The following is a 26,929-nucleotide window of genomic DNA, read 5'->3' on the forward strand; positions in this document are numbered from 1 at the left end:
CAAAGGTGGACTGTCATTTGATGAACTAGAAAATTTGTTCGTTGGATAATTGACTTCCTTCATTGAGGCGTGGAGTCAATTTGTGACAGACTTTCCATGCCTCGAAGAATTTTAGCAAAAGTCTTTTTATTCTACACGTAAAATTAAGCATTTGTTTCTTTCTAGTTAATTTCCAATATCCAGATTGAAAAACTCTCCCTTTTGTTTGTTTTTCTACTTAATTTCCATCGTTTTTCACGAGTAAAACAAAACAAAATTAAATAATAGCAGGGAAATATTATATTTATAAATATATTGACGTATTTGATGGGGCACAAAGAATTAATTAATCTTATAAACTATATTGTGGAAAAATTTGATGACCATGACTGGAACCCTTTTTATGTTGCGTTATTCAGCGTTTTCAAAGTCTAAAAGTTCACATTCACCGTGTGTAATGTGGTTGAATGGAAAAATGAAGCAATTTAAATATTAAATATTAGATCTGATTAATGTAATTTTATCCTTCTCAACTCGTACTAATTAGTGGGATTTATCGTCTCAAACCGCACAATAAATTCATCGTCTCTGATGACAAACTTTAGACACAATGAATCTGTATTACTAGAGAGGGAAAAAATGAAGAAAAATTGTCTATGCACAATTTAAGTTTTACACAGATATGGCACAAATCAAAATTTAAGTAGTTAACATCTGTTCGGTGGTTATTCCACACCCGAACAGAAATTACTCGCGTCAGCTTCGATACATTGTTACAAAATAAAAGAATCCGAGACTAACTTCGCACAACTAGATCCATAAATTTACAGGTAACTTGCTCCTTTTATGTACAAAATGAGGAATGAAATAAACCCCTTCACGCGCCGCCGCACCAAAAGCTTCTTTGTTGCTTGGATATTAACCAGTAGCTCGCTCAGCCCTTAAAGCTATCTGTATCGAGAATGGGGTTGATCGAGAGAAGAACTGCTGGAATGAGAAGATGACTCAATGTTCTCAGGGACCTCCATTTGAGTCGGCAGTAATTTGAGAAAACTTCCTTGGGCAGGCAGATTTTGATTTGAGGACGGGTCCGTGTCTGTGTATCCATCGGCATGAATAAACCTATGGGTCAATTTCACGAGGCAATTCGACTAAGTGATTAGGAAAAGGGAAACAAGGAGGTCGTTTACCAAATAAGGATTTGATTGTTGGCCTCTTTGGTTTATTACTTTTCTTCTTCAATTCAGCTGTATAAGAATGAGAAGAAAAATGAAAACATCATACTTCTCTCCCACTCGACCTTCTTCGAATATATCCTCTCGGCTTTATAAAATTAAATCTATTAAACAAAATGAGCATAAAAGACTAACCAATTCCTGAAACTTCGTGGTCATTTACGATTTCAAAATTTTTGTATGTGTAACCGACAAAGTTGACATCCTTGGATGGAAGCATCTGTTTAAAGAGAAGGAAAAATAGTTCAGGTAAGAGATACCACAATTAAATTGTACAAAATCTTATCAGCTTATCATTGAATATTCGATCTGCAACTATTATGAACTAAAAAACAGAATTACAGGAGATAATTATGGGCAATAGTAAACTCAAGAAATACCTTTCTCCATGGGCCAGACTTTGAAGAAGTCTGAATGGGTGTTGACGTCTGCATCAAGAGACAATAAGATATCTGTCATTTGAAGTGCCCAATTAAAGATACAAAAGAAGAAAAAAACATGCTTGAAAAATTTTAAATGATCATCAAGTTTTAAAAGAACTCCTTGGTACAACAAGGATGACAACAACAACCATGCTTTATCTTACTATGTGGGATCGGTAAACGGATCCTTCTATGCTATTAGGCTCTATCTCCTACTATATCATCATTTATACTTAAATAAATTTTATGTTGTTTTATTGTTACTAACTAAGTCATTTTTAGTCTTTTTCTTCCTTGTTTGATGTGCGTATTTGTCATAGTTTCACATTGCCTAATCGGAACATTTATGAGTTGTTTAAGTACATGTCCATACCATTTTAAACATATCGCTCGGAGTGTCCCCTGAATAGATGCAACTCTTACTTTCTCTCTAATCCTCTCATTTATTATTCTATTCATCTTCATATGTCTACACATCCACCTTAACATCTTCATCTCTACAACTTTGATCTTCTACTCATGTGCTCAAGCCATAGCTTAATATTCAATGCTATATAACATATTAGGTCTAACTATCGTTTTGTTAGAGGTACTTTACGATCATATAAAACATCTGACGTTCTCCTCTATTTCAACCATCCTGCTTGTATTCTATATAAAACATCTCTCTCAATCCCTCCAAGGTTTTGTAAAAAATGATCCTAAATACTTAAAGTTCTCAATTCCAACAACTCATCTAATATTGCTAAACTTAAATTTCATATATTCTATCTTTTCTCTACTAAGTCTAAAACTTTTCACTTCTAGTATTTCTCGCCAAACTTCTAATTTAGCATTTATCCCTTCATGTGTCTCATCTACCAAAATAATATCATTTGCAAATAACATGCATTACGGTACTATATTTTGAATGTGTCTAGTGAGTTCGTCAATGATCAGTGTAAAAAGATAGACTTGGAGTTGATCCTTGATGTAACTCTATCTTTATTAAAATTCTTCAGTTAATTCGCTATAAATCTTCACTCTGATCATTACAACCTTATATATAACCTTAATTAGTTTAATATATGCTATGCTAGCACCTTTCTTTTCTAGAATTCTTCATATAATTTCTTTTGGAACAATATCATAAGTATTTTCTAAGTTAATGGATACCATGTGTAAATCTTACTTTTACTGTTGATACTTTTCAATTAGTTGTATGAGAAGATGTATATCTTCTATTGTTGACCTTTCAAGCATAAATTCAAATTAATTTTCAATCACCATGGACTCCTTTCTTAATCTTTTTTGAATTATTCTTTACCATAGTTTCATGGTACGACTCATTAGTTTAATACCCTTATAGTTTGTACAATTTTGTATAACTCCCTTTTCTTAAAGAAGAGAACTAGAATACTTACCCTTTATTGATCAGACATTTTTTTTCATTTTCAATATCATGTTAAATAATTTTGCAAGTCATTCAATACCTTGTTTCCCTAGGCACTTCCATACCTCTATCAAAATATCATATGGTCCAATGACTTTTCCATTTTACATTTCATTTAAAACTTGTTCTACTTTTGAAGTTTGAATTTTATGCTAAAAATTTAAATTTCTACTCATTTTACTTACTTAAATTACCTAAGTTAAATTGGTCACCTGAAACTTCATTAAAATGTTGATGAAAATACTTCTTCTACCGTTCTTTTATTTCTCTATCATTTACTGGTACCCTATTGCATTCACCTTTAATACATTTTGTTTGGATAAGATCTCTTGTCTTCCTCTCTCTCACTTTAGTTATTCTATAAATGTCTTTTTTCCTTCTTTTGTATCTAATTTTTTATATAACTATTCAAAAGTTTTATTTTTTTGCTTCATTCACCGCTTTCTTAGTCTATTTCTTGGCCATTGTATATTTTTTTAAAATTTTCCTTGTCTTACAAATATATAATTCCTTATAGGTTGTTTGTTTTTTTTTCCCGCTTTTTCATGTACTTTCTCATTCCACCACCAAGATTTTTTACATGGTGGTGCATGCCCCTTTAACTTACAGAATACACTCTTCGTTATTATTTTCAACTTTAATATTATTTTATCTCATGTCGTATTAGAATCGTCATATATTTCACCTAATGTTGGTACTCCTACCTTCTCCTTAAATATATTTTGTTTTCCATCCTTTAACTTCCACCACTTAATTCTAAACGTCGTATATATTTTCCTATTGATACTATAATTAAGGCGTATATCTAACACTACTAATCTATGTTGGGTAGTTGAGCTTTCTCTAGGGATGACCTTGCAATCTTTACAATTTTTTCTATCCTTCTTTCTAACTATAAGAAAGTCAATTTGTGATTTATTATTCCCACTTTTGAATGTGATCAAGTGTTCTTTTTTCTTAAAAAAAATGTATTAGCTTGATAAGGTCATATGTTATCACAAAATTCAATATAATTTTCCTTTCTTCGTTTCTTTTTCCAAACCCATAACCCTATGCATCTTCTCATATTCATTTTTTACTTCGACATGCCCATTTAGATTGTCTCATATTAAAATCATTTCGTTTGGCGAAATATTTTGTAATACTTCATATAAGTCGTCCCAAAATCTTGATTTGATATCTTCATCTAATCCTATTTGATGTGCATATATGTTAATTACGTTCATAGTTTCTTTCACCACTACTATCTTGAGAGTTATAATGCTATCCCCCTTTCTAACTACTCCTACAACTTCATCCTTTAATGAACTATCTACAAACTATCCACTCTATTTCTGGTTTTACTCTTTTATGTGTACCATAACTTAAAATCCGAGTTCTCTATCATTTTTGTCTTCTCACCTACCCATTTTGTCTCTTATACACATAAAATACTAATTATTCTTTTAATCATCGTATCTACTATTTCCATTACTTTAACAGTGAAAATTTCTATGTTCCATGTTCTACATATTAGACTATTAATTTTCCTATATTTTTTGTTCTTATCCAACTTATGGTATGAGAACTCTTGCCTATTTAACACTACACCTAAGTTCTATGTAGCGGTCCTTGCAGATACATTACAATTAGACCATGCAACGTGAACTCTTGCATATTTAGCATTACACCTGAATTATAGAGATGTAGCAGTCCTTGCCAATATATTCTTGCAATGCGTTCCTTCCGGGGAATACTCTAGCATTATCACAATAGTTTAAATGTTTAATGAATCTATTCATTGAACATTTACCATAGTTTAACGTTGGCTGGCAGCCTAACATAACACTCCTCCTTTATGCAGACTTGGGACTAGCCATGACTTCTTGATACAACAAGAAAAACCAATCACACTTCTGAGAAAAAACTAAAGCGGTGTTTGGAATCTTCTTAGTAAGGGAAAAGATAAGAAAGGATAGGAAAAGGAATGGGAGGAGAAGCTCCTATGTTTGGATGTTGTTGATTAATGCCCTGTTCACTTGGGGAAATGAACTAAAGAAAGGAAAAGAAATAAATTGTTTCCTCTGTTTTAATTAATTTGAATCCTCTTACATTACCCTCAACATAAATAGTCAAAGGATTATATGTGTGTGTGTATGAAATTTTTTTCTTGTTTATCACTATCCAAGTAACAATGAGTAAATTAAACCCGATTTCCATTGCTTATCTTCTCTTCATTATATGAGCTCCTTTGCCTTCTAATTCTCTCAAAGTAAAGAAATGATTGGGAAAGGCGAGGACAGGAATCTTTTTATGATGAAACTATCTTTATGTTAAAGCTAACAAAATAAGGATATGGCCGACCCAAGTAACAAGCAATATTAGCAACATTTCACTGTTCCCATGAAAAGCAGGCAAGCATTAGAAAGCAATAGCATATACGATATATTGGAGAGGAAAGAAAACAATTCCCTGGATGAGGTAAGATTCTAGTTGCCTAAAAAATTGACACAGATTCAGCGTGTTTTCAGATTTGTATACCTCTTCAAACTTCTCAAAGTTTTGAGTATCCAGTTCATCATTGACTTCTGGTTTAAAAGCAGCTTCTGTGTGGTACAGTCTCTCCCATTGCATGCCTCTGAACCATGGGTGTGCCTGAAATCAACGCTGTTGCATCTAATAACAAGTTTCCGTATGGATTATATCAGCTGGCAACAAAAACATAAATACGCAGACCTTTATTTGCTGGGCGCCTTTGGTACCAAGTCTATGTTCCACATTACACAGGAGTCTGCCGATAAGATCTTTAGCTTCAGGCGAAAGTTTTGCCTCTTCAGGGAACTTTAAGTGGTTTCTCCAATTTACAATCTGTTATGCAGAAGTGAAGCCACTATAAGAAATGCAAAATAAACTAAATCCACAATGACAACGGACATTCTATCTCAACCGCAATTTTCTCATATGCAGTTTCCAGGGGAATAATGAATACGACTTCTGAACTGCTAAAACCAACACAAGTAGAGCCATCCTAAATGTCAATATGACTGCCACACCATTGTGCCAACAATAGCAGCATAGGGCAAGTTTTAATAATTTTAGGTGGAATGGCTGAATATACAAAGAAGTTCAATGCAAGGACCTTCTATTCAGATGGATGTGATGCAAGAAACATTCTAATAGGTTTAAAGGCACATCATGAGGAGCTTAATAGTCACATATGAATCCACTTGAGAGAATTAAAAGGCAAAAGGAAACAAAGGACCAAAGTAAGATTGAGAAGAATATTAGTTACTGATGATAATCATAGTAAGTAACATATAATGCTTAGAAAAAATGATTGTGGGAACAAAGGGGATCAGGATATGCCCTAACATCAGAATAGGCCTCCTAATTCCAATAAAGAGGTCAGATAAATGCAGCCATTGAGTTGTTGATCGAAGAACAGTATCAACATAAGGGAAGGCATGCCATCTTAGGAAGAAAGCTCAAAATAGAAACACATTTTGTTAAATGCATCTTCTACCTGAAGATCTAACATAACTAAAGCTCAAAGGTTACAACATAAAAGCAACAATCTTTTAGCAGAATCGAAACTCAAGAAATAAGCTAGAGATTAAAAAAATCAGGTTCTTCATTTTAGATGTGATGCAAACTAAGACAAATTATGTTGACCAACAAACATCTGGTGATAGGGAAAACCCTGCAATTTTCATGACACACACCTTCCTACATGTGGACATTGGATCTTCTGAATAAAATGGGGGATAACCCACAAGCATCTCATACATAATTGCTCCAAGTGACCACCTAAAAAACAGTATGAGATTCAAGAGATTTTTACATACACACACACACACACACACACATATACATATATATATGTGAGAATGAAAAATTTAAGAAAAAGAAGGATCTAACCAGTCACACTCCATTCCATATCCTTTCTTGAGAAGTACTTCAGGAGCAATATAGTCTGGTGTTCCAACAGTTGAGTAAGCCTGGAAACATTACTAAAGATATTGAAACTAAATGACAGTAACATAGTTTGTATTTAAGACAAAAATGTTTACAATTATATTCAATATGTGACACTGAAAACCTAAACCTAACACACAGAAGGAATCTAGTTTTCTTGATTATCAATCGTGCAATGAATTTGTAAATTTATTTGTACTACTTATTTTGATAAATAAATTAAGAAATGTAAGCGCTTTTGTCAAAATTAAGTACAGGCATAATAAGCCCACTAATACAATGATTAATGTGAGATCAGAATACAAAACATTTTTAAATGAATATTACCAGCATTCGTCTATTCTTTTGCCAATGTTGCAGTTGTTCCTTTTGACTACGTCTTGGAGTGGGAGAGGCACTAGGCCGTTCATCATCCAAAGTAGACTTGCTATTTCTTCCTGGTGCATATTCAGGTTCACTAAGATTTGGAAAACAACTACTATCCAGAGGTTTGCATAACCCAAAATCAGAAAGTTTCATATGCCCATGTCGATCCAACAACAGGTTATCAGGCTTGATGTCCCTATGAAGAAAAAACCATGGTTATTTAATTAAAATACCGTCGAGAACAAAGATAAGTATGAACAACAGGAACAAGCTTACCTGTGAATGTAGTTATGCTTGTGAATAGATTCAATAGCTAAAACTGTTTCTGCAATATAAAACCTGGCCTCGTTGTCTGTCAAAGTATCCTTGCGCATAAGTAGAGTCATCATGTCACCCCCAGGAAGATACTCCATGATGAGATATAAATATTCATCATCTTGAAAAGAGAAGTAGAGTTTAACAATGTAGGGACTGTCCACCTCCGCAAGTAAATTTCTTTCAGCTTTGACATGTTCAACCTACAAATTTGTGCAAATAGTAACAAAAAAAATTGATGATGTAACTAACACGATTAGATGAATGAGCATATAACATACCTGACCCCTACGAAGCATTTCAGATTTTTTAAGTTTTTTCATTGCATAGACATTTCCAGTTTTTTTTCCTTTACATATTCTGACCTGCATGATGATGATGGAGTCTGAACAATCTAATAAGAAATACCACAAAGGCTAGAGAACTAAAAGAAAAAGTGTTTGAATCAAATGTCACATATCCACAATCTTTTTGTTTGACAAAGTTAATTTTGAACCAATCCATATTTAGGTGTTTAGCTAATAGCTTTGGCAATAATCAATGTAAATATATAGTCTTTAGGTATTGATCTTACATAAAAATGATGCTAACAAATAGCCAGCTTCCATCAATCCTCATGTGCTATTAGAAGTATTACTAAAAAACAAGGCTTATATACATGGTAGTATTTAATTAGCAAACCGCTATTGAATAAATGAAGCCAATAGAAACCATATGCAGCAGTTGAAAATAAATTTTTCATCCAAACAGATCCATGACAGATTGTATATATAAAAAAGTAAAACAAAATTGATGAACTTACTTCCCCAAATGCCCCCCTCCCAATAATAGTCAAAAGTTCAAAATCATCCACACCCATTTTATGTCTTTGAAGTCGCATATATTCTGTTTCTTTTTTCTCTAAACTCTTCAATATGTTATTCTGCTCTTCCTTAGAAACTTTTGCATCAGCAAGTTTCTTCTCCAGCATCCAACGTCTGCAGTTGTCATTTAATTAAATAGAAAATAATTTATTGTAGATTAAAAGAGTGCACAAACAAATTAAAATTTAAATGTATGAATGTAAAATTGTTTCATAAACAGAACACATGAGAATAAAGAAACAGATGATGTCAAGTCATACTCAATTGAGTGTTTGAACTCTTCTAAATCTACTAATGGACCTTAAACCACTATTGAGCTTTATGTAAGATTATATTGTTTGCAATACCCAAGTTATTAAGAATCTCAAATCTCTTTAATTTGTCAAGTAGGAATATCATGATGAATACTAAAAACAATGGTAAGTTAAAAACAATAAAGCGAATCATCAGTTGTGACGACACAACATAATTATCTCAAAGGCATAAGTGTGCCCTTTTCTTCTAGATAATTGATGGGAACAAAATAATTGACAAAATTATTATAGCAAGCTACATAACCAAATGCTATTTTACTTATCAGAATATTTCACGCATTTACTCGAGAAAGATAAATAGCTAACACGCTCCAAGCAAAAATGGAATGAGTTATCAAGGTGTAAGTCTATTTGATGATTCAGGTTAATAATGGAACAACATATGAATGGAACTATCTGAATCTTCAGCGCTCTCATAAATGTATGTCTCACATCCTAGACACTGAAACTAGAGAAATAACACAATTAGGAATCAATCAAATCCAATGAACTTCAAAATGTAAAACTCAGAAGAGAGCTTAATCAGATCTAATTGATGATAGGTTTCAAACTATCTTTCCTGAAATTACAATTTTCTAATGATATTTAGCCAATGCATATCTATTTAAACAGAAATTTGTGAGAAAAAAAAAACCTCTCCTTGCGGTCTTCCAAGGACTTCATCTGATCCTTGTAATGGTTCTCGATGTACTGCTTTGCTGCAGTAACTTTCTGCTTAGTGACATTTGAAGGTGCATCCTCAATTGGAGGTTTCTGCAGATCCTTTGCACATCCAGCTTCCTTCTTAGCCGGTCCAGGTTTTACTTTCTCCTTAGGTTGTAATCTATTGAACCAGCTTCTGGCAGAATCCATCTCCAGCTGCAACGAAAAACACTCTAGGGCCATTATCCACGATTAACTAAGCCACAAAGATCTTCAGGCATTCAGAAGCTATTTCATCCCTAAGGATGAAATCACAATTAAAAACCAAAAAAAAAAAAAAATACAAAATTGGTACTTAAAGTAAGAACCCCAAGACCCAAACTTTCCACTCCGAAATCCACAGTAGAAACAAAACGAGAAGCAAAATGAGAAAAATTAACAAAACATACCAGTTGCTCAATCTAAAAAGCGAACAGCGAAACCTCAGTCCAGAACAATTAAATCCCTACTAATTCTTAGTTTCCCTTCTGCAATCCCCAATAAACTCTAGAGGACGACAAAGATCCAGAATTTTTTTCAAGGAATTTCCGCTTCCGTTGACCATAATTCACGCAAAAGAATAAAAAACAAATAAAACAGCGCCGAATGAGGAACAAATACCAACCTAGATCTGCAACTGGTCGACGGATTGGAAAAAAATTTCGCCCTTCGGATCTCGAAAGCGTTGCTTTCACTTCCCGCAGCTAACAACTGTCTGCTTTCCTTCTACCTTCCTACCACGACGGGATTCATCGCACAGATATATAGCGGCCATTAATTGCGGCCACAATTTGAGAGAAGAGAGCACACTTTTCTCATCAGCCGTGTTTTGCACATTAGCCACTTGATTCACTATATTTGCACATTAACCACTCGTATATTCGAGCAATGACAAAGGTAGTTTCCCGCGGCCGGCGGCAGACGAAAAGAGAGGCAGACGAACAAGAGAGACGGAGTTGGAGCCACGGAACACGCCGACTGATGTCGGAGGAAGGGCGGCGAAGGGGCGTGCGGTGGGGCCCCGTCGCCGTCGAAGCGGTCCAAACGCGTCGGTTCGGTCATGGTCGGCAGGGAAAGTAATAAATAGACCGGCTTATTTTAAATCCAATCGGCCAGGAACCTCATTAATTGGTAATTTACAAGTCAGGAATCCGATGGAAGGGCCTGGGCCCACCAGACCTGTCCCATATTTAACGTTAACCGTTCCTAGTAAATGAAGGCCAAATTGGACGGCTGAAATGGGCCCTTAAACGGAGATGGAGGTCCATAAAACTCATTTCATTTAGACATAAACAAAATCATAATTAATATTGTCGCAATTGATAGTGAAACTAATTTATTAAACTAACCTCGCGCAAAGTACTCTTCCAACACGTGATGTTATTTTTATAACCCATAATAATAAAATATTATAAATTTTCTCTCCTATTTTGTCCTTGTTGAACAGAACAATCTATTTTTTTTAATGCATTCAATCATTCTGGAGTTATCGATCAATTATTAAAATAATATAAATTCGATGCGTTTGAATAATGACGTAATGAGTAACATGCGTTTGTAATCATTCATGGGGCAAATTTACCTAAACTGCCGATCCAAAGTTTCAATTTTATTGTTAGTTAGATAATATTTATTTTAACTCTCTAATTTATATCAATTCATCTAATTCACTATATATATATATATATTAAAAAAATATTATAAAATATAGATATAATTTTTTTTTAAAAAATATCATTTATCTAAAAATAAATATAATTCTTTTTAAATTCAACACCATTTAAACTCAAATCTAATATACTATCTATACATATAATTTTTATTTTTAGTTACATAGTAAAATATAGATATAAAAAGTTCATAATGAAATATAATTCCTTCTAAATTCTATAGTATTTCGTACATTTTTTAAGTATATGGTAAAATATAAGTATAAAAAGTCTATAGTAAAATATAATTTCTTTTAAATTAATATTATTTAAATTAAAATTTAATATATTTTCTATCGTATAATCTATAATAGTATATAGGGGTACATAATCTATTTTATTAAGTATAAAATATTTAAAATTAAGTTTATAGGTAGTTTAATTCGGTATATAATTATATAAGATTATGCACGGATAATGAATTAGTATGAATTAGAGAGTTGTAATAAATATTTTTTAACATAGAAATTAATGGTAAAGTTGAAATTTTACATGAAAAATTTTATGACAATTTACTATTATTCAGGGCTATATTCCACTTTTATTCTAAATAATGGAACATTATATCTTTTAGAATGTTTTACCAAATATTTTAAACAGTAGAATATTTTAATTTAACTTATATATATATATATATAGATCCAATGGCCGTATCAAAAGCAATGGATCTGGTGTCCAATTAAATTAATGGCCTAATATTTATTATCAGTGAAAATTTCATTGCACTCCAATATAGTTATTGTTTTTTAAGTATTTTATGTAATTTTGCTGTTAACGATACAGGGAATTTTGATATCTAAAATATATTGGAATACACTGAATTTTAAAGGGTCAAAATGAAAAAATGACCCTATTATTAAGTATTAAGTCAATGTACACCAACATCACAGACAAGTCTTTCTCTCTTCTTTTCTTCCTGTTTATTCCCTCACAATTCACATTGGGAGAAGCCGTCTTTATCTCAATTCAACAGAGAGCAGAGCAGAGCAGTAGTGAAGAAGACATCTCTGTGTCTCCCGAACCCAAAAAGGCGTCTCCTTTTTCTACTTTTGTTGATTCCATTTCCTGGTTTGGATCCCTCTTGTGCCTTTGGATTTGTGGAGCGAGTGGCTGCTGCTGCGGCAGTGTTTTTATTCTTCTGCTGCGAGGATTCGATCGGATCTCAGCACCGGGCAGCTCCTACGGGAAGAATTCGATGCAAAGGTGCTTCCTTTCCACGTCCCTGCTGTCCTTTCTTTCGCGTTTCCGTTCGCCGGGAGCGAGGGTTTAGCGGGGAGGGGTGATGACAAGGGGATACGCGGCGGAGGGTTCCAGTGCCGGGAACCCTAACCACCCCTGCGATAACCTCGCCGGAACTAGCGATGCCACTGCAGGTGAGTTCTTTTGTTGTAGTTTGCCTCGTTTGAGTTTGTTAGTTCATTGTGTTGTATTGCTTGTGGTTTGATGGATTTGGCTGAAACTCTTTCAACGGGTGTTTTATATATATATATATATATTTGTCAGTATTCACTGTGTCACAAAGGATGTTATTTCTGTTGGTGAAACAGGGATTTTTTATTTTTATCACACTGTATTTGGAACGGAAGGCCTTTTTCCTCAAGTACATGAAGTACTAGAGGTTAATGATACACTTCAGATTTCAAGCTGACAGTTTATTTACTCTAGATCGAGGAAGGAGTTTTTTTGTTTTTTATCACACCGTGTTTGGAATGGAAGGCCTTTTATCCAGTACATGAAGTACTAATTTAATTTCCCAATTTTGATGAGTTTAATGACGCGCTTCAGATTTCAAGCCGAACAGTTTGTTTACTCTTGGTCGAAAGGGCATATTTTTTATCACACAGTGTTTGGAATGGAAAGCTGTTTCTCTAGTACATGAAGTACTAAATTTAATTTCCCAATTTTGATTAGGTTAATGATACGCTCAAGCTGGCACAGTTTATTCACTCTCACTAATAGTACTCGATTCTACTCACTTTACTGCTTCATCAGTTGTTTTCGTTGATTGACTTCTTATTTTCTCAATTACAACTTACTTTCTTCTGTGATACTATCAACTTTACTCGTCTGCTGTAGGTAACTATCTATTTGATGCCTCACAATATGCATTCTTTGGCAAAGAGATCATGGAGGATATTGACTTGGGCATTTTGGAAGATGATGAAAGTGTCAATGCAAGTTTAACTAGGATTGATGATGAGTATTATTTTCCTACCGTTCAAGACAGAGAGGAAATTATTCCTTTTGGAGGACATGATATAAATGAGGTACGAAATGCATGATACTCCTCGACTTTGCACTCTACTCTTGTGCCAAAATGTTGGTTGAAGTTATTTTCTAGTAAAATTTCTCATTGTTGTTCTTATGTTCCATGTGCAGGTTGAAGGCTTCAGTTATCTATCAGATAATGATGATCTTGCAAACACTTTTGCAAAGGTTGTTTGACCTTTCTTATTGATCACTTTCTCATAGTTGTTTTATTTACATACATCATGAATCATGAAACGAGACTGTTTGAACTTAACATGTTCGGTGTGGCTATCATAGCATTCTATTGTTTACTGAAAATGTGGTAATGTAAGAGGAGTAAAATGTTTTCGCCCAACCTTTTTTCTAGATAAAAATTTAACATCACACGTTCTTACGTTTATTCTCTACCTGCCCTTCATTTTTTTTTCCACTTGATATAGGATCTTTGAGATTCTTAAGTTTGATATGTTCACCCATGGGTTATTTTGATTATAAACACTTTGTTGTCCTCTTAAATGATTAGCTGGAGATCACCATAAGTAACAAGTCGGCAATATATTAAAGCTGCTTTACTTGTTAGAGTATGAATCAGCAACATAATCTGATAATTGGCTGATACGCCCTTGTACAATGCATTAGTATAAAGAAGCTCATCTACTGTTATTACAATAATTCATCTGTTTTCTTGAAAACACATTTGATGTCTTCTCTGGGCAAATTATATTTTGAATAATTAAAAAAGTGACAGATTATGTGCTCTTGCCTCAATTAGGGACGATAATGCTAAAATATGTTTTTGTTAAGTTCTACGTTTGGTTAATGGAAGCTTACACTGGCTTTCAGTGTGAGTATCAAGAAACCTGTGCATAGTGCAACAGATGGGATCGATAATACACTTTAGTGTATCATTTTTCTATCTCGAGAGCTTATGAAAATTTATGCCCTATGATCCGGTCCGGAAGCTGAGTCAGACGGACCGTCGGGGGAGGTGGATGAAATGTTGACGAAGTCGCGAGGTCCCGGAGGGGGATGTGTTGAGATGGCTCCCATGTTGACCCAGTCTTCAAAAGTCCTCTGGTCAACGCTACCTGCAGCCAGTGACCGGGTTGGCCCGGCCCCCGGTACCCCGAGTCTCGAGGCGGATCCAACGAATATATGAGTAACCGGCTAATAATATAATAATGAAATAAAGGGATGAGTACGGAAAACGTACCCTGGCCCAGGGGGGTGCCCTCGGATGGGACGCGGCTCGAGTTGTCGCGACCCGGAAGAGTGGATGACTCCGATCAGGCTGTAGAGCTGGATCTGACGATGAGGAGCTGGACGCGGCGCGGAACCGGGAGATGAGTCGGGATATAATACCGGCACGCAGACTAGGATGAGAGACCGGTATGCAGACTGGGATAAGAGACCGGTACACAGACCGGGATAAGAGACCGGCACACAGACCGGGATAAGAGACCGGCACGCAGGTCGGGAAACTAGATCGGCACGCATGCCGGGATACGGGCTCGGCACGCAGGCCGGGATACGGGCTCGGCACGCAGGCCGGGATAACAACAAAAGCAGAACACGATCAAATCAGTGATGCCGACCAATAACAATGGCACAAAGGCTGAAACACCACAACACACGAAGCTGGAATCGGAGCCTGGACGAAATCGACAAAAGGACAGCCGGCACGTGGATTGTTGTCGCGCGGGGGCTGTTGGTCCGAGATGCTATATCGCGTGGAGGCGTCGGCAAGCAAGGCCGCGGCGCCCGGTGACTGCCGGCGAACCAAGCTGCTGTGCAGGGAACGGGAGAAAAGGGTGGTTCTGTCCCGACGACGATAGGCATCAATGACGAGCAGCCTCGGCGGCGGCGTGCACGAGAGCGAGAAGAGCGGTGGCGGTCTGCCGACGGCGGCGCAGCAAAGAGGGGGAGCCGGCGGCGGCGCAGCGAGGAGAGGGAGGTCGCTGCCGATGACGCCGAAGGCCTCTTTGGGCTGCGGCCGTGTTCTTCGGCGGCCTCGGCCTTGAGGCGCAGTGTGCGCGAGGAGTCGAGGGGATGGCAGATGGAGGTGGACTGCCCGGTGGCTGCGTCGTGAGAGGACAGGTCACCGGCGGCAGTGTGGGTCGCGGGAGAGAGGAAGAAGAAGGTGCTGTTGTCATCGCTGTGGGGAGGAAAAAGAGAGTGTCGTCGCTATGGCCGGCGCTGCGAGGATGGCGGAGAGAGAGAAGGAGAAGGGTGGAGGTGATGGCCGGCGGTGGCGCCGGCGTGGAGGGTGAGAGCATGAGGAAGAAGAAGCTTCTCCCTTCTGTTGGCGGTGGCGGCGTGAAACGAGCCCGAAGCAGCCCCCCTCCCCGCATGCTACGGTAACCCTTAAGACCCCAAAAACCCCTCACCTCTCAAAAGACCAAAACGCCCCTCCCTTTCATCTTAATTTCTCATATGCCCTCCTCCCAATATCCGTATCACAAGCCTCCCCTTCAAGTCTAGTCGAAGGAGGCGTAAGTCCGACTGACTAGACCAAGCCCCAAACTGAATTGCTACCGAACGCGAAATCAGATCACTGAGCTCGTCTTGTTACATCGAACGAGTAGCTGAGGCGATGCCGAGCAAGCGACTCCAATAAATTCAAGCGAGCGACAAGAAATCACGACCGGACAAATGGAGAGAGTGATAGATAAGCCAAGCTGTGAGTGCCGAGCGAATAGACAAACGTACGACCGAACGAGCGTAAATCGTGACCGGGCAATTAAGATAATGATGGACGCGCAAAGTCGTGAGCGCGACCGGTGAGTGCCGACCGAGCAAGTGTACGACCGAGCGAGTATCGACTGAGCGGGTGCCGACCGAACTATAGCAGTGAGCGCAACACGGGGGATGAGTGCCAAGCATAGCCTCGAGCGAGTGTGATGAGTGCCGGGCGGAGCGGCAAGTGAGCGGTGGGTGGGACAAGTGACGGACAGAGCAACGAAGCGTGCCCGATGAGTGCCGAGCAGAGCGGCGAGTAAAACGACGAATGCTGACCGAGCAATAGCCAGTGAGCGGAACGTGGGAGCTGAGTGCCGGGCAGAGAGACGAGTAAAGCGAGTATGACGAGTGTCATGTAGAGCTACGAGTGATGAGCGCCGACCGAGAGGTCGTTGAGCATGAGAGCCGAGCTCACTTATAACTCGCACTGGGGCGAGGGTCTGGGATCCTGATCGGGAGGTGCTCTGGAGGCCTAACCAGTACTCGATCTGGAGTCTTGTGACCCAGAAGCAATCCGCAGGCCTGACAAAGAAGCAACCTAGAGGTCTGACCCAGCCTTGATCTGAAGGTCTGACCCAGAAACAATCTGAAGGCCTGACAAAGAAGCAGTTTGGAGGCCTGACCCAGCCTTGATCTGAAGGTCTGACCCAGAAACAATCTGAAGGCCTGACAAAGAAGCAGTTTGGAGGCCTGACCCAGCCTTGATCTGAAGGTCTGACCTAGAAACAATCTGAAGGCCTGACAAAGAAGCAGTTTGGAGGCCTGACCCAGCCTTGCTCTGAAGGTCTGACCAGGACTTGGTCTCTGGAAGACCGAATGAGCATTGGTCTGACCGCCTGACCAAGAGATCGTTAGTGATATTCTGATCCGAGACCGGGGGTAATACTCTGGTCCGGGCTCGGTGGTAATAGCCCAACCCCGAACGGGGGAGGATAAGCCTTGAAACCCATAGAAGCGAAACCTGTAGCCATATAAAGGGACAGAATCTTTATCATACCTTATCACAAAGTGATGCCAACCGACTGAGGATCCGTCTCGGTCCCTCAACTCCCAAATACCCGTGGAGCAAGGGGAGAAGAGAATAATCTGAGCTTTGACCGTCAGAAGTCTGGGACTACCGACCTGAAAGGTCGTTGGGCGTGAGAACAGAGCTCACTTTTAATTCTCGCATGAGAGCCGACCTGAAAGGTCGTTGGGCGTGAGGGCAGAGCTCACTTATAACTCGCACTAAGGCGAGAGTCTGGGGCTACCGACCTGAAAGGTCGTTGGGCGTGAGAACAGAGCTCACTTTTAATTCTCGTATGGGAGCCGACCTGAAAGGTCGTTGGGCGTGAGAACAGAGCTCACTTTTAATTCTCGTATAGGAGCCGACCTGAAAGGTCGTTGGGCGTGAGGGCAGAACTCACTTATAACTCGCACTGAGGCAAGAGTCTGGAGCTACCGACCTGAAAGGTCGTTGGGCGTGAGAACAGAGCTCACTTTTAATTCTCGCATGGGAGCCACTGAAAGGTCGTTGGGAGCGGAGCTCACTTATAACTCGCGCCGAGGCGAGAGTCTGGGGCTACCGACCACGAAGGTCGTTGGGCGTGAGCAGAGCTCACTTTTAATTCGCATGGGAGCCGACCTGAAGGTCGTTGGGCGTGAGGAGCTCACTTATAACTCGACCGAGGCGAGAGTCTGGGCACCGAGAAGGTCGTTGGGCGTGAGCAGAGCTCACTTTTAATTCTCGCATGGGAGCCGGGACATAGGCGCAAGGGTGAGCTCACTTATAACTCGCCGGGGCGAGAATACTCCGGTCCGAGACCGGTGGCGATGGCGCTGGTCCGAGACCTCCGGTCCGAGACCGGTGGCGGTGGCGATGGCGCTGGTCCGAGACCAGTAATGATACTCCGGTCCGAGACCGGTGGCGATGACGCTGGTCCGAGACCAGTAATGATACTCCGGTCCGAGACCGGTGGCGATGACTCGACCCCGAACGGGGGAGATAAGAAATCCAATAAGCTGGTCCGCGACCAGTGAAAACCGCTCAACCCCGAACGGGGGAAATATGAAATCCAATAAGCTGGTCCGCGACCAGTGAAAACCGCTCAACCCCGAACGGGGGAGGATAAGCTCTGAAGCTAGTAAAAGCGAAGCATGTAGCAGCATGAGGAAATAAAGCTTATGTCATACCTGACAGCGGTGTGATGCAAACCGACTGCGGCTCTATCACGATTCCTCAACTCCCAAATACCCGTGGAGTGAGGGGAGAAGATAAAGGGCGGGAAGCCGATATAAGGGAGCAGAGCCCATAGTCATAGAAGGAAACAGAGCACCGTGGGTGAAGAGAGCAACACCTGTAGATGTAAGAGGCTGCACAACAAGTGAAGGATGCAGAGCAAATAATAATAGTAGAGTGAGGTGCATATAACAGTAAGAGAATGCTGAGCCCATGGTGAAAGATGCAGAGCTTGTAGCAATAAGAGGATGCAGAGCCTCATGGTGAAGGGTGCAGAGCCTGTAGCACACATGATGGGGGAACTGGGCCCCTGGTCCCTGATCGGAGAGTAAGGTCCCTAGCCGGTAATCAAAGAGCGAGGCCCCTAGGTCCTGATCGGGAAGTGGTACTGCGAGTCTATGATCGGGGAGCTGCGTCCCACGTGTATGAGTGGGGAGCTGTGCCCCTAGAGTATGAGCGGGGAGTTGTGCCCCAAGTGTATGAGCGGGGAGCTGGGCCCCTAGTGTCCGATCAGAAATTGAAGGCTCTAGTCTTTGGTCAAGGAACTAGGCTCTTACTCTTTTATCAGGGAAATATAACAGTTCCTATAATCGTAAAAAGAGAGCAGAGCTCGTAGCGTACCTAATCGGGAAGTCGTGCCAACCGGCTTAGGGTTTGTCTTGGTCCCTTAACTCCTGAATACCCGTGGAGTCAGGGAAAAAACATAATGGAAAAACTAACCTGTCAGCCAGCTGAAGCTCCACTCGATCCCTCGACTACCGAATACCAGTGGAGTGAGGATCGAAGTGTCGAGATCCTCCGGGGCTGTGATATGATAATGACAGAGAACCTCCTGACATTGTCCCTCTTCACGTTCCGGAACAGGTTGTTGTGTTCCCACAAACGGCGCCAAATTTGATCCGGTCCGGAAGCTGAGCCAGACGGACCATCGGGGGAGGTGGATGAAATGTTGACGAAGTCGCGAGGTCCCGGAGGGGAATGTGTTGAGATGGCTCCCATGTTGACCCAGTCTTCAAAAGTCCTCTGGTCAACGCTACCTGCAGCCAGTGACCGGGTTGGCCCGGCCCCCGGTACCCCGAGTCTCGAGGCGGATCCAACGAATATATGAGTAACCGGCTAATAATATAATAATGAAATAAAGGGATGAGTACGGAAAACGTACCCTGGCCCAGGGGGGTGCCCTCGGATGGGACGCGGCTCGAGTTGTCGCGACCCAGAAGAGTGGATGACTCCGATCAGGCTGTAGAGCTGGATCTGACGATGAGGAGCTGGACGCGGCGCGGAACCGGGAGATGAGCCGTAGGTCAGGATATAATACCGGCACGCAGATTAGGATGAGGGACCGGTATGCAGACTGGGATAAGAGACCGGTACGCAGACCGGGATAAGAGACGGGCACACAGACCGGGATAAGAGACCGGCACGCAGGTCGGGAAACTAGATCGGCACGCAGGCCGGGATACGGGCTCGGCACGCAGGCCGGGATACGGGCTCGGCACGTAGGCCGGGATAACAACAAAAGCAGAACACGATCAAATCAGTGATGCCGACCAATAACAATGGCACAAAGGCTGAAACACCACAACACACGAAGCTGGAACGAGATACGGCGCGAAGGCCGGCACACAACGAGACGGAATTGGAGCCTGGACGAAATCGATATAAGGACAGCCGGCACGTGGATTGTTGTCGCGCGGGGGCTGTTGGTCCGAGATGCTATATCGCGTGGAGGCGTCGGCAAGCAAGGCCGCGGCGCCCGGTGACTGCCGGCGAACCAAGCTGCTGTGCAGGGAACGGGAGAAAAGGGTGGTTCTGTCCCGACGACGATAGGCATCAATGACGAGCAGCCTCGGCGGCGGCGTGCACGAGAGCGAGAAGAGCGGTGGCGGTCTGCCGACGGCGGCGCAGCAAAGAGGGGGAGCCGGCGGCGGCGCAGCGAGGAGAGGGAGGTCGCTGCCGATGACGCCGAAGGCCTCTTTGGGCTGCGGCCGTGTTCTTCGGCGGCCTCGGCCTTGAGGCGCAGTGTGCGCGAGGAGTCGAGGGGATGGCAGATGGAGGTGGACTGCCCGGTGGCTGCGTCGCGAGAGGACAGGTCACCGGCGGCAGTGTGGGTCGCGGGAGAGAGGAAGAATAAGGTGCTGTCGTCATCGCTGTGGGGAGGAAAAAGAGAGTGTCGTCGCTGTGGCCGGCGCTGCGAGGATGGCGGAGAGAGAGAGGGAGAAGCGTGGAGGTGATGGCCGACGGTGGCGCCGACGTGGAGGGTGAGAGCATGAGGAAGAAGAAGCTTCTCCCTTCTGTTGGCGGTGGCGGCGTGAAACGAGCCCGAAGCAGCCCCCCTCCCCGCATGCTACAGTAACCCTTAAGACCCCAAAAACCCCTCACCTCTCAAAAGACCAAAACGCCCCTCCCTTTCATCTTAATTTCTCATATGCCCTCCTCCCAATATCCGTATCACCCTACATGTTCTATTACTTCTTTATATATTTCATGTGTCTGTGTTTTCTCGTTATCCTGGAGGGAATATAACTCATTGCAATGATGCCACTGTAGAAATTAAGAGAATGAAAAAATTAACCATGATCTTAAAATTGATATAGAGTATAAGGTCTTATATAATTAAGTTAGGAAACCCTAAATCTATAAAAAAAGGAAAAAGTCCAAATTGCCCTAAAAGCTATAAACAAATAAATATATAATCTAACATCCCCCCTCAAACTCACGATGCTACAGCTAGAATTATTGAGAGTTTGTCAGATAAGAAACGAAAACATGAAGCGGAATGTGCCTTGGTAAATATATCAGCAATCTGTAACTTTGAAAGAACAAAAGGCAATGTGATGGTGCCAATATGAAGATGATGACGAGTAATGTGACAATCAATTTCAATATGTTTTGTCTGCTCATGAAAAACTGAATTGCGTGTAATTTGAATAACACTCTGATTATCACAATATAACGGAGTAGGACCAGATTCAGTTGAACTACCAGTAGGATTTGTGGGTGAATCTTCCTCAGTATCGGTATTGAAAGGATCAATACAAAGCAGATCTGACTTTGTCATATTATGCGAACTAGCCTGAATAGAAAATAATGGAATATGCTCAAGAAACATAACATGACGAGAGACATACAATTTTTGACTAATGGGATCAAAGCAACGATATTCTTTTTTACTAACACCATAACCCAGAAAGACACAAAGAGCAGACCGAGAGGCTAACTTATTACGCTCTGCATGTGGACGAAGGACAAAGCAAGTATAACAAAAAACACGCAAAGAGGAATAGACAGGAGCATACCCATACAATTTTTCTAAAGATGACAAACCTGAATTGTGTGAGGTTGGAATTCTATTAATGACATGAGCAGCAGTAAGGATTGCTTCCCCTCAAAAGGTACTAGGAACACTGACAGATAATAAAAATGAACGGGTTGTTTCAACAAGATGTCTATGTTTCCGTTCAGCCACACTATTTTGTTCAGGAGTATTTGTACACGAGATTTGATGAATAGTACCATCAGAAGCAAGTAAATGTGAAAATTGATTCGAAGTGTATGCATCCCCCAAAGCACAACGAAAACACTTTATGACACTAGAACGTTGAGTTTTCACAAGAGCTCTAAAGTTATTGAAAATTGTAAGATAATCAGACCTGTGTTTCATAAGATAGACCCAAGAGTAACGAGTGCAATCATCAATAAACGAAACATAATACCTTGACCCTTCTTTTGTAGGAATAGGAGAGGGTCCCCACACATCAGAATGGAAAAGATTAAATGGAGCAGAAGAAAAAGAAAGGCTTTTACAAATGATAAGGTAGAAAATTTGGCCAGTTTACAATCACTGCAATAAGAAATATTAGAACTTTTCAAAGGTCCTAATGCTCCTGTAGAGGCTAAAAACTGCAAACGAGGTGCTAAAACATGACCTAAGCGAGAGTGCCACAAATGAAAATCAGAAGATGAACGACTTAGATGAAAAGACAATAAATCCACACTTGAAGCTATAACTTCTGGTAATTTGAGTTGATCTAAAACATAGAGTCCTCCTTGCTTATGACCTGTCCTAATCAACCTCTGCCTCTGAGATTGCGAGTCTTGAACATAACAATTGGATGAAGAAAAAGAAATTAGGTATCCAGACTTACATAATTGACTAACAGAAACAAGATTTAAAGTATGACTCGGAATATAATAAACATTAGTAAGAGATAAAGAAGATGTAACAATTGAACCAACACCTACTAATGACATAGGAGTACCATCAGCAGTCACAATAGATATAGATGAATTGGGAGAAAAAAAACAAAAGATGACAAATTGGATGACATATGATGGGATACACCGAAGTCCAAAATCCATAAGGATGAAGATATACCTGAAATATCAGACGACGACAAACCTATATGAGAGGAAGCTAACATGGCAGAGGGCTGTGAAGCAAGGAACTGTTGAAACTGCTCAAACATATATGAATCAGATTTCTATGAAGCATCTGCACGACCAAGCATGATGACAGAACGAATAATCCTCAGAATAACCAAACTGTAAGGATAAATATTTGTATGATCCAAAAAAACTAATGTCAGGATGACCTGTGGTCGCACAAAGAATTTGAGGCAGAAAAGGATGTCAAATGTAGAAATCAGTAGCACAGGCGTCGGTGTCCAAATCAGTAGAAAAGGACGTCAGTGCCGAAATTAGCAACATAGGGCTTCGGCACCGAAATCGGTAGAAAAGAGTGTCGATGCCGAAATTGACAGCACAGGACGTCGGTGCCAAAATCGACAGAAAATAGTGTCGGCGCCGAAATTGGCAGAAAATAATGTCGTGCCGAAATCGGTAGGACAGGACGTCGGCGTCGAAATCGACAAAAAATAGATGTCGGCGTTGAAATCAATAGCGGCGGGACATAAAATAGATGTCGGCGCCGAAATCAATAGCAGTAGTAAGGAGACGACAGTGGGAAGGAATAACATGGGGCGGTAGAAAAAATTAGGTTAGAGAAGGAGAACCGTTCTGATACTATGTAGAAATTAAGAGAAGGAAAAAATTAACCATATTATTGGATCTTAAAATTGATACAGAGTATAGGTCTTATATAGTTAAGTTAAGAAACCCTAAACTCTATAAAAAAAAAAAGGAAAAAGTCTAAATTGCCCTAAAAGCTATAAACAAATAAATATATAATCTAACCAGTACAATCTCTCAAGACATCCAGTATTACTTGTAGTTTGTATATTATGCTACACTCATTTTATATCTTATATCGACAGTTGAACAGAGTCGTCAGTGATCCAAGGAATACTGGAGTTATTGGTGATAGAGGATCTTTTTCTAGAGAAAGTGAGTATTTATGCTTCACTTTCAATCTCATTTCCAGAAAGCATTTGCTTGTGTTGTTTTTCACCGATTCTTATCAGTTACAGATTTTTTTTTTTCTTTCGTATTTTAGGTTCTTCAACTGCAGAGTGGACTCAGGATGGAGACTATACAAACTGGATTGATCAGCAAATATTAGATACTGAAAATATCCAGGAGAGTAAGAGATGGTGGTCGCAACCACGATTATCATCATCTCAACTTTCTGAACCAAAACCACTGTACAGAGCATCTTCATTCCCTCAACAACAACAGCAGCAACAACAACTCCTTCCTCACCAGCAGCAGCAACCAAGGCAGCAACAATATACCCGGGAGTCGATCATTCCACCCACTCCACCTTTTGCTTCCTATGATTCACACGGTGGACGATCTCAGTCATTTTCAAATCTTACGCGGCATTTAAGTATTCCATCTCTTGATTCTGGACTCCAGCTATCTGATCTAACTCTTGCCCCTTATTTTGATCCTCTGCGGCATTTGAGAGGATCAGGTCATGGATTGCAATATGGTCCTAATTCTTCTATAATCGATCGGACGAGAAACAATTTGCTGAACCACAGAGGTCTGTCTTCTAGTGACAATATGCTACCTAACCTGCTTCTGCAACAATTATCTTTGCCGAGCAATTTGATAGCTTCACAGATATTATCACATCATCAGCACAGATTGCCACACGTCCAACCATCTCATCTCCGTTACTCGCACTCGCAAAACAATGTGTTCAGCCCTCATGGTTCCCCTCCACACATGAGGCCTGATCCTCGAGATAATAGATTGAGAGCATCACAAAAAGGAAAGCATCATATGCGATTTTCTCACCAGTCCTCAGATATCGGCAATGCAACGGGCGATAACAGATGGTCGCCACAGATTAGATCGAAGTACATGACGCCCGAAGAGATCGATAGCATTTTGAAGATGCAAAATGCAGTGAGCCACAGCAGTGATCCATACTTATCCGATTATTATCACCAGGCTTGTCTTGCAAAGAAATCAGCCAGGCAGTTCAAAAACAGTTTTTTCCCGCCAAACATCAAAGATCTGCCTTCTCGGTCACGCAGTGCTAATGAGTCCCATGTCGATGTGGCCGGGAAGTTTCTCTTCTCTTCAGTTCGTCGGCCTCGTCCTCTTCTTGAAGCTGACATGCCATCTTATGGAGATGGCTTGCATGACCGGAAGTCTACTGTGAAGCTGCTCGAGCAGGAGCCACTTGTAGCTGCCAGAATCACCATCGAGGATGGTCTCTGCCTCCTCCTCGATATAGATGACACGGATCGTCTTTTGCAGTTCAATCCTCCACAGGATGGTGGGCTGCAACTGAGGTGGAGAAGACAGATTTTGCTGGATGGACTTGCAGCAGCTCTCAATCTTGTCGATCCACTTGGCTCCGGTAGAGAGGGGCATTCTATTGGCCTCGGTCCAAAGGATGACATTGTCTTCCGTCGCATAATCTCTCTCGCCAAAGGCCGGAAATTCATCTCGCGCTTCCTTAAACTTCTAACCCCTGGCAGTGATCTTGCTCAGATAGTCTGCATGGTTATTTTCCGACATTTGAGGCTTATATTTGGTGGTTTGCCATCTGATTCCAGTTCATCAGAAACGGTGACCGATCTAGCTAGAACAGTTTCCTTATGCCTGAATGATATGGAACTCAGCGCGCTCAGTGCTTGCCTAGCCGCTGTTGTTTGTTCATCAGAACAACCACCTCTCCGCCCCATTGGAAGTGAATCTGGTGATGGAGCCACCATCGTTGTAAAATCTGTTCTCGACCGAGCAACTCATCTGCTAACATATCCTCATGCTGCCGGCGCATATGACATTCCTTGCCGGACCCTGTGGCAGGCATCATTCGATGCTTTGTTTGGGCTGCTGACCGAGTATTGCTTGAGTAAATACAGTAGCATCATGCAAACATTGATGATTGATCATGCACCCAAGGATTCCATCCTTGGGTCAGAAGCCACCATACTGATGAGCAGGGAGATGCCCGTCGATCTGTTACGAGCAAGCCTTCCACATACGAGTGAGCACCAGCGAAAGGTGTTGATCGACTTTGCCCAGAGACTGATGCCAGTTACAGCTTTTAGTGAATATCTAAGTATCACGAGGTCTGAAACATCTGAATCTGTTCCTAGTTGATGCTTGGTTTCTCCTCTAAGCTGTTGGTCGACTGTTACCTATTTACGCTATAACATCGATCCGACTCGCACAATTGGTACCTGTAAGTCAATCTTTGACGGGGATAAATATCAGTGCTCTTTAAATGTCAGATCGAAAGATGAACAATCTCGTCGCCCCCGCAACTCCTCCCTCGTGTTAGTGAAGCATTTGGGAGATGTCTTCATTCTGCAACTTATTTCGTTCTGTGCTTTGTGTTTACTATATACGGTGCATTCGGCCAGCACTTGAATAAATGATTTACTTCCTTTTAACTATTTAGTTTTTTTTGTTGATTCAGCAAAGTAAAATTTATAGTCACTTCAAGGGAGTGAAAGGGATGGAGTTGGAATTAAGAGTAAATTTTATCTGTTCATAACTTTCATTTCAATCTTTGTTTTTCTCATACTTTGGTTTTTTTAAAGGAGTTTTTCTTTTTATCTCTTGAAAAATACTGATGTTATTTATTTAAACAAGAAAAAACAAAATTTAAATCTTTAGGCCTAATATAAACATTTCAATTTCACAAGCATCATATATATATATATAAAGAGAGAGATTTGATGTCACGTCCCGGAAAAGTCCCTATCTGAAAAAATTTCGGCAGTATTTCTCCTGTACGGGTGACAATCTGAAGTATTTCTACCGTCACAATATACATCAGCCACATGCGGCTGGAATATATACACAACCACACAGTTAATAATCTCAGCCTACACGGTTGGACAAATATAACAACAACCATGCAGTTATATATATTTTTATCAGCCCACTTGGCTGTAATCAAAACCAACACAGCAGAAAAACATAAATACAAGCCCATACAAAACAAAACACTGCTAGTCGGCTAGGCTTACACCACACAACAACATAACATTCCGGAAACAAAACCGGAACACAAAGTCAAATA

At 40.6% G+C, this 26,929-nt stretch overlaps 2 protein-coding genes across 2 annotated transcripts; one reads left to right on the forward strand and one right to left on the reverse strand.

Annotated features, from left to right (window-relative positions):
- Positions 1 to 604: 604 nt before the first annotated feature.
- LOC121980971 (serine/threonine-protein kinase tricornered-like) lies at positions 605 to 10,600 on the reverse strand. The gene is made up of 14 exons (XM_042533261.1): positions 10,187 to 10,600; positions 9,515 to 9,738; positions 8,506 to 8,680; positions 7,985 to 8,068; positions 7,665 to 7,906; positions 7,350 to 7,584; positions 6,966 to 7,045; positions 6,770 to 6,854; positions 5,784 to 5,915; positions 5,589 to 5,702; positions 1,595 to 1,642; positions 1,350 to 1,434; positions 1,170 to 1,226; positions 605 to 1,075 (listed from the first exon to the last, which is right to left on the reverse strand). Exons 2-14 carry the CDS (start codon positions 9,730 to 9,732, stop codon positions 927 to 929), a joined length of 1,704 nt encoding a protein of 567 aa, XP_042389195.1. The 5' UTR covers positions 9,733 to 9,738; positions 10,187 to 10,600; the 3' UTR covers positions 605 to 926.
- A 1,562-nt stretch (positions 10,601 to 12,162) lies between these two features.
- Positions 12,163 to 26,339, forward strand: LOC121980972 (protein PAT1 homolog 1-like). Its single transcript, XM_042533262.1, has 5 exons — positions 12,163 to 12,643; positions 13,347 to 13,537; positions 13,650 to 13,706; positions 23,754 to 23,823; positions 23,933 to 26,339. Exons 1-5 carry the CDS (start codon positions 12,553 to 12,555, stop codon positions 25,999 to 26,001), a joined length of 2,478 nt encoding a protein of 825 aa, XP_042389196.1. The 5' UTR covers positions 12,163 to 12,552; the 3' UTR covers positions 26,002 to 26,339.
- Positions 26,340 to 26,929: the final 590 nt, after the last annotated feature.

Source organism: Zingiber officinale, chromosome 5A (assembly GCF_018446385.1).
Source record: "Zingiber officinale cultivar Zhangliang chromosome 5A, Zo_v1.1, whole genome shotgun sequence".
Lineage (NCBI taxonomy): Eukaryota > Viridiplantae > Streptophyta > Magnoliopsida > Zingiberales > Zingiberaceae > Zingiber > Zingiber officinale.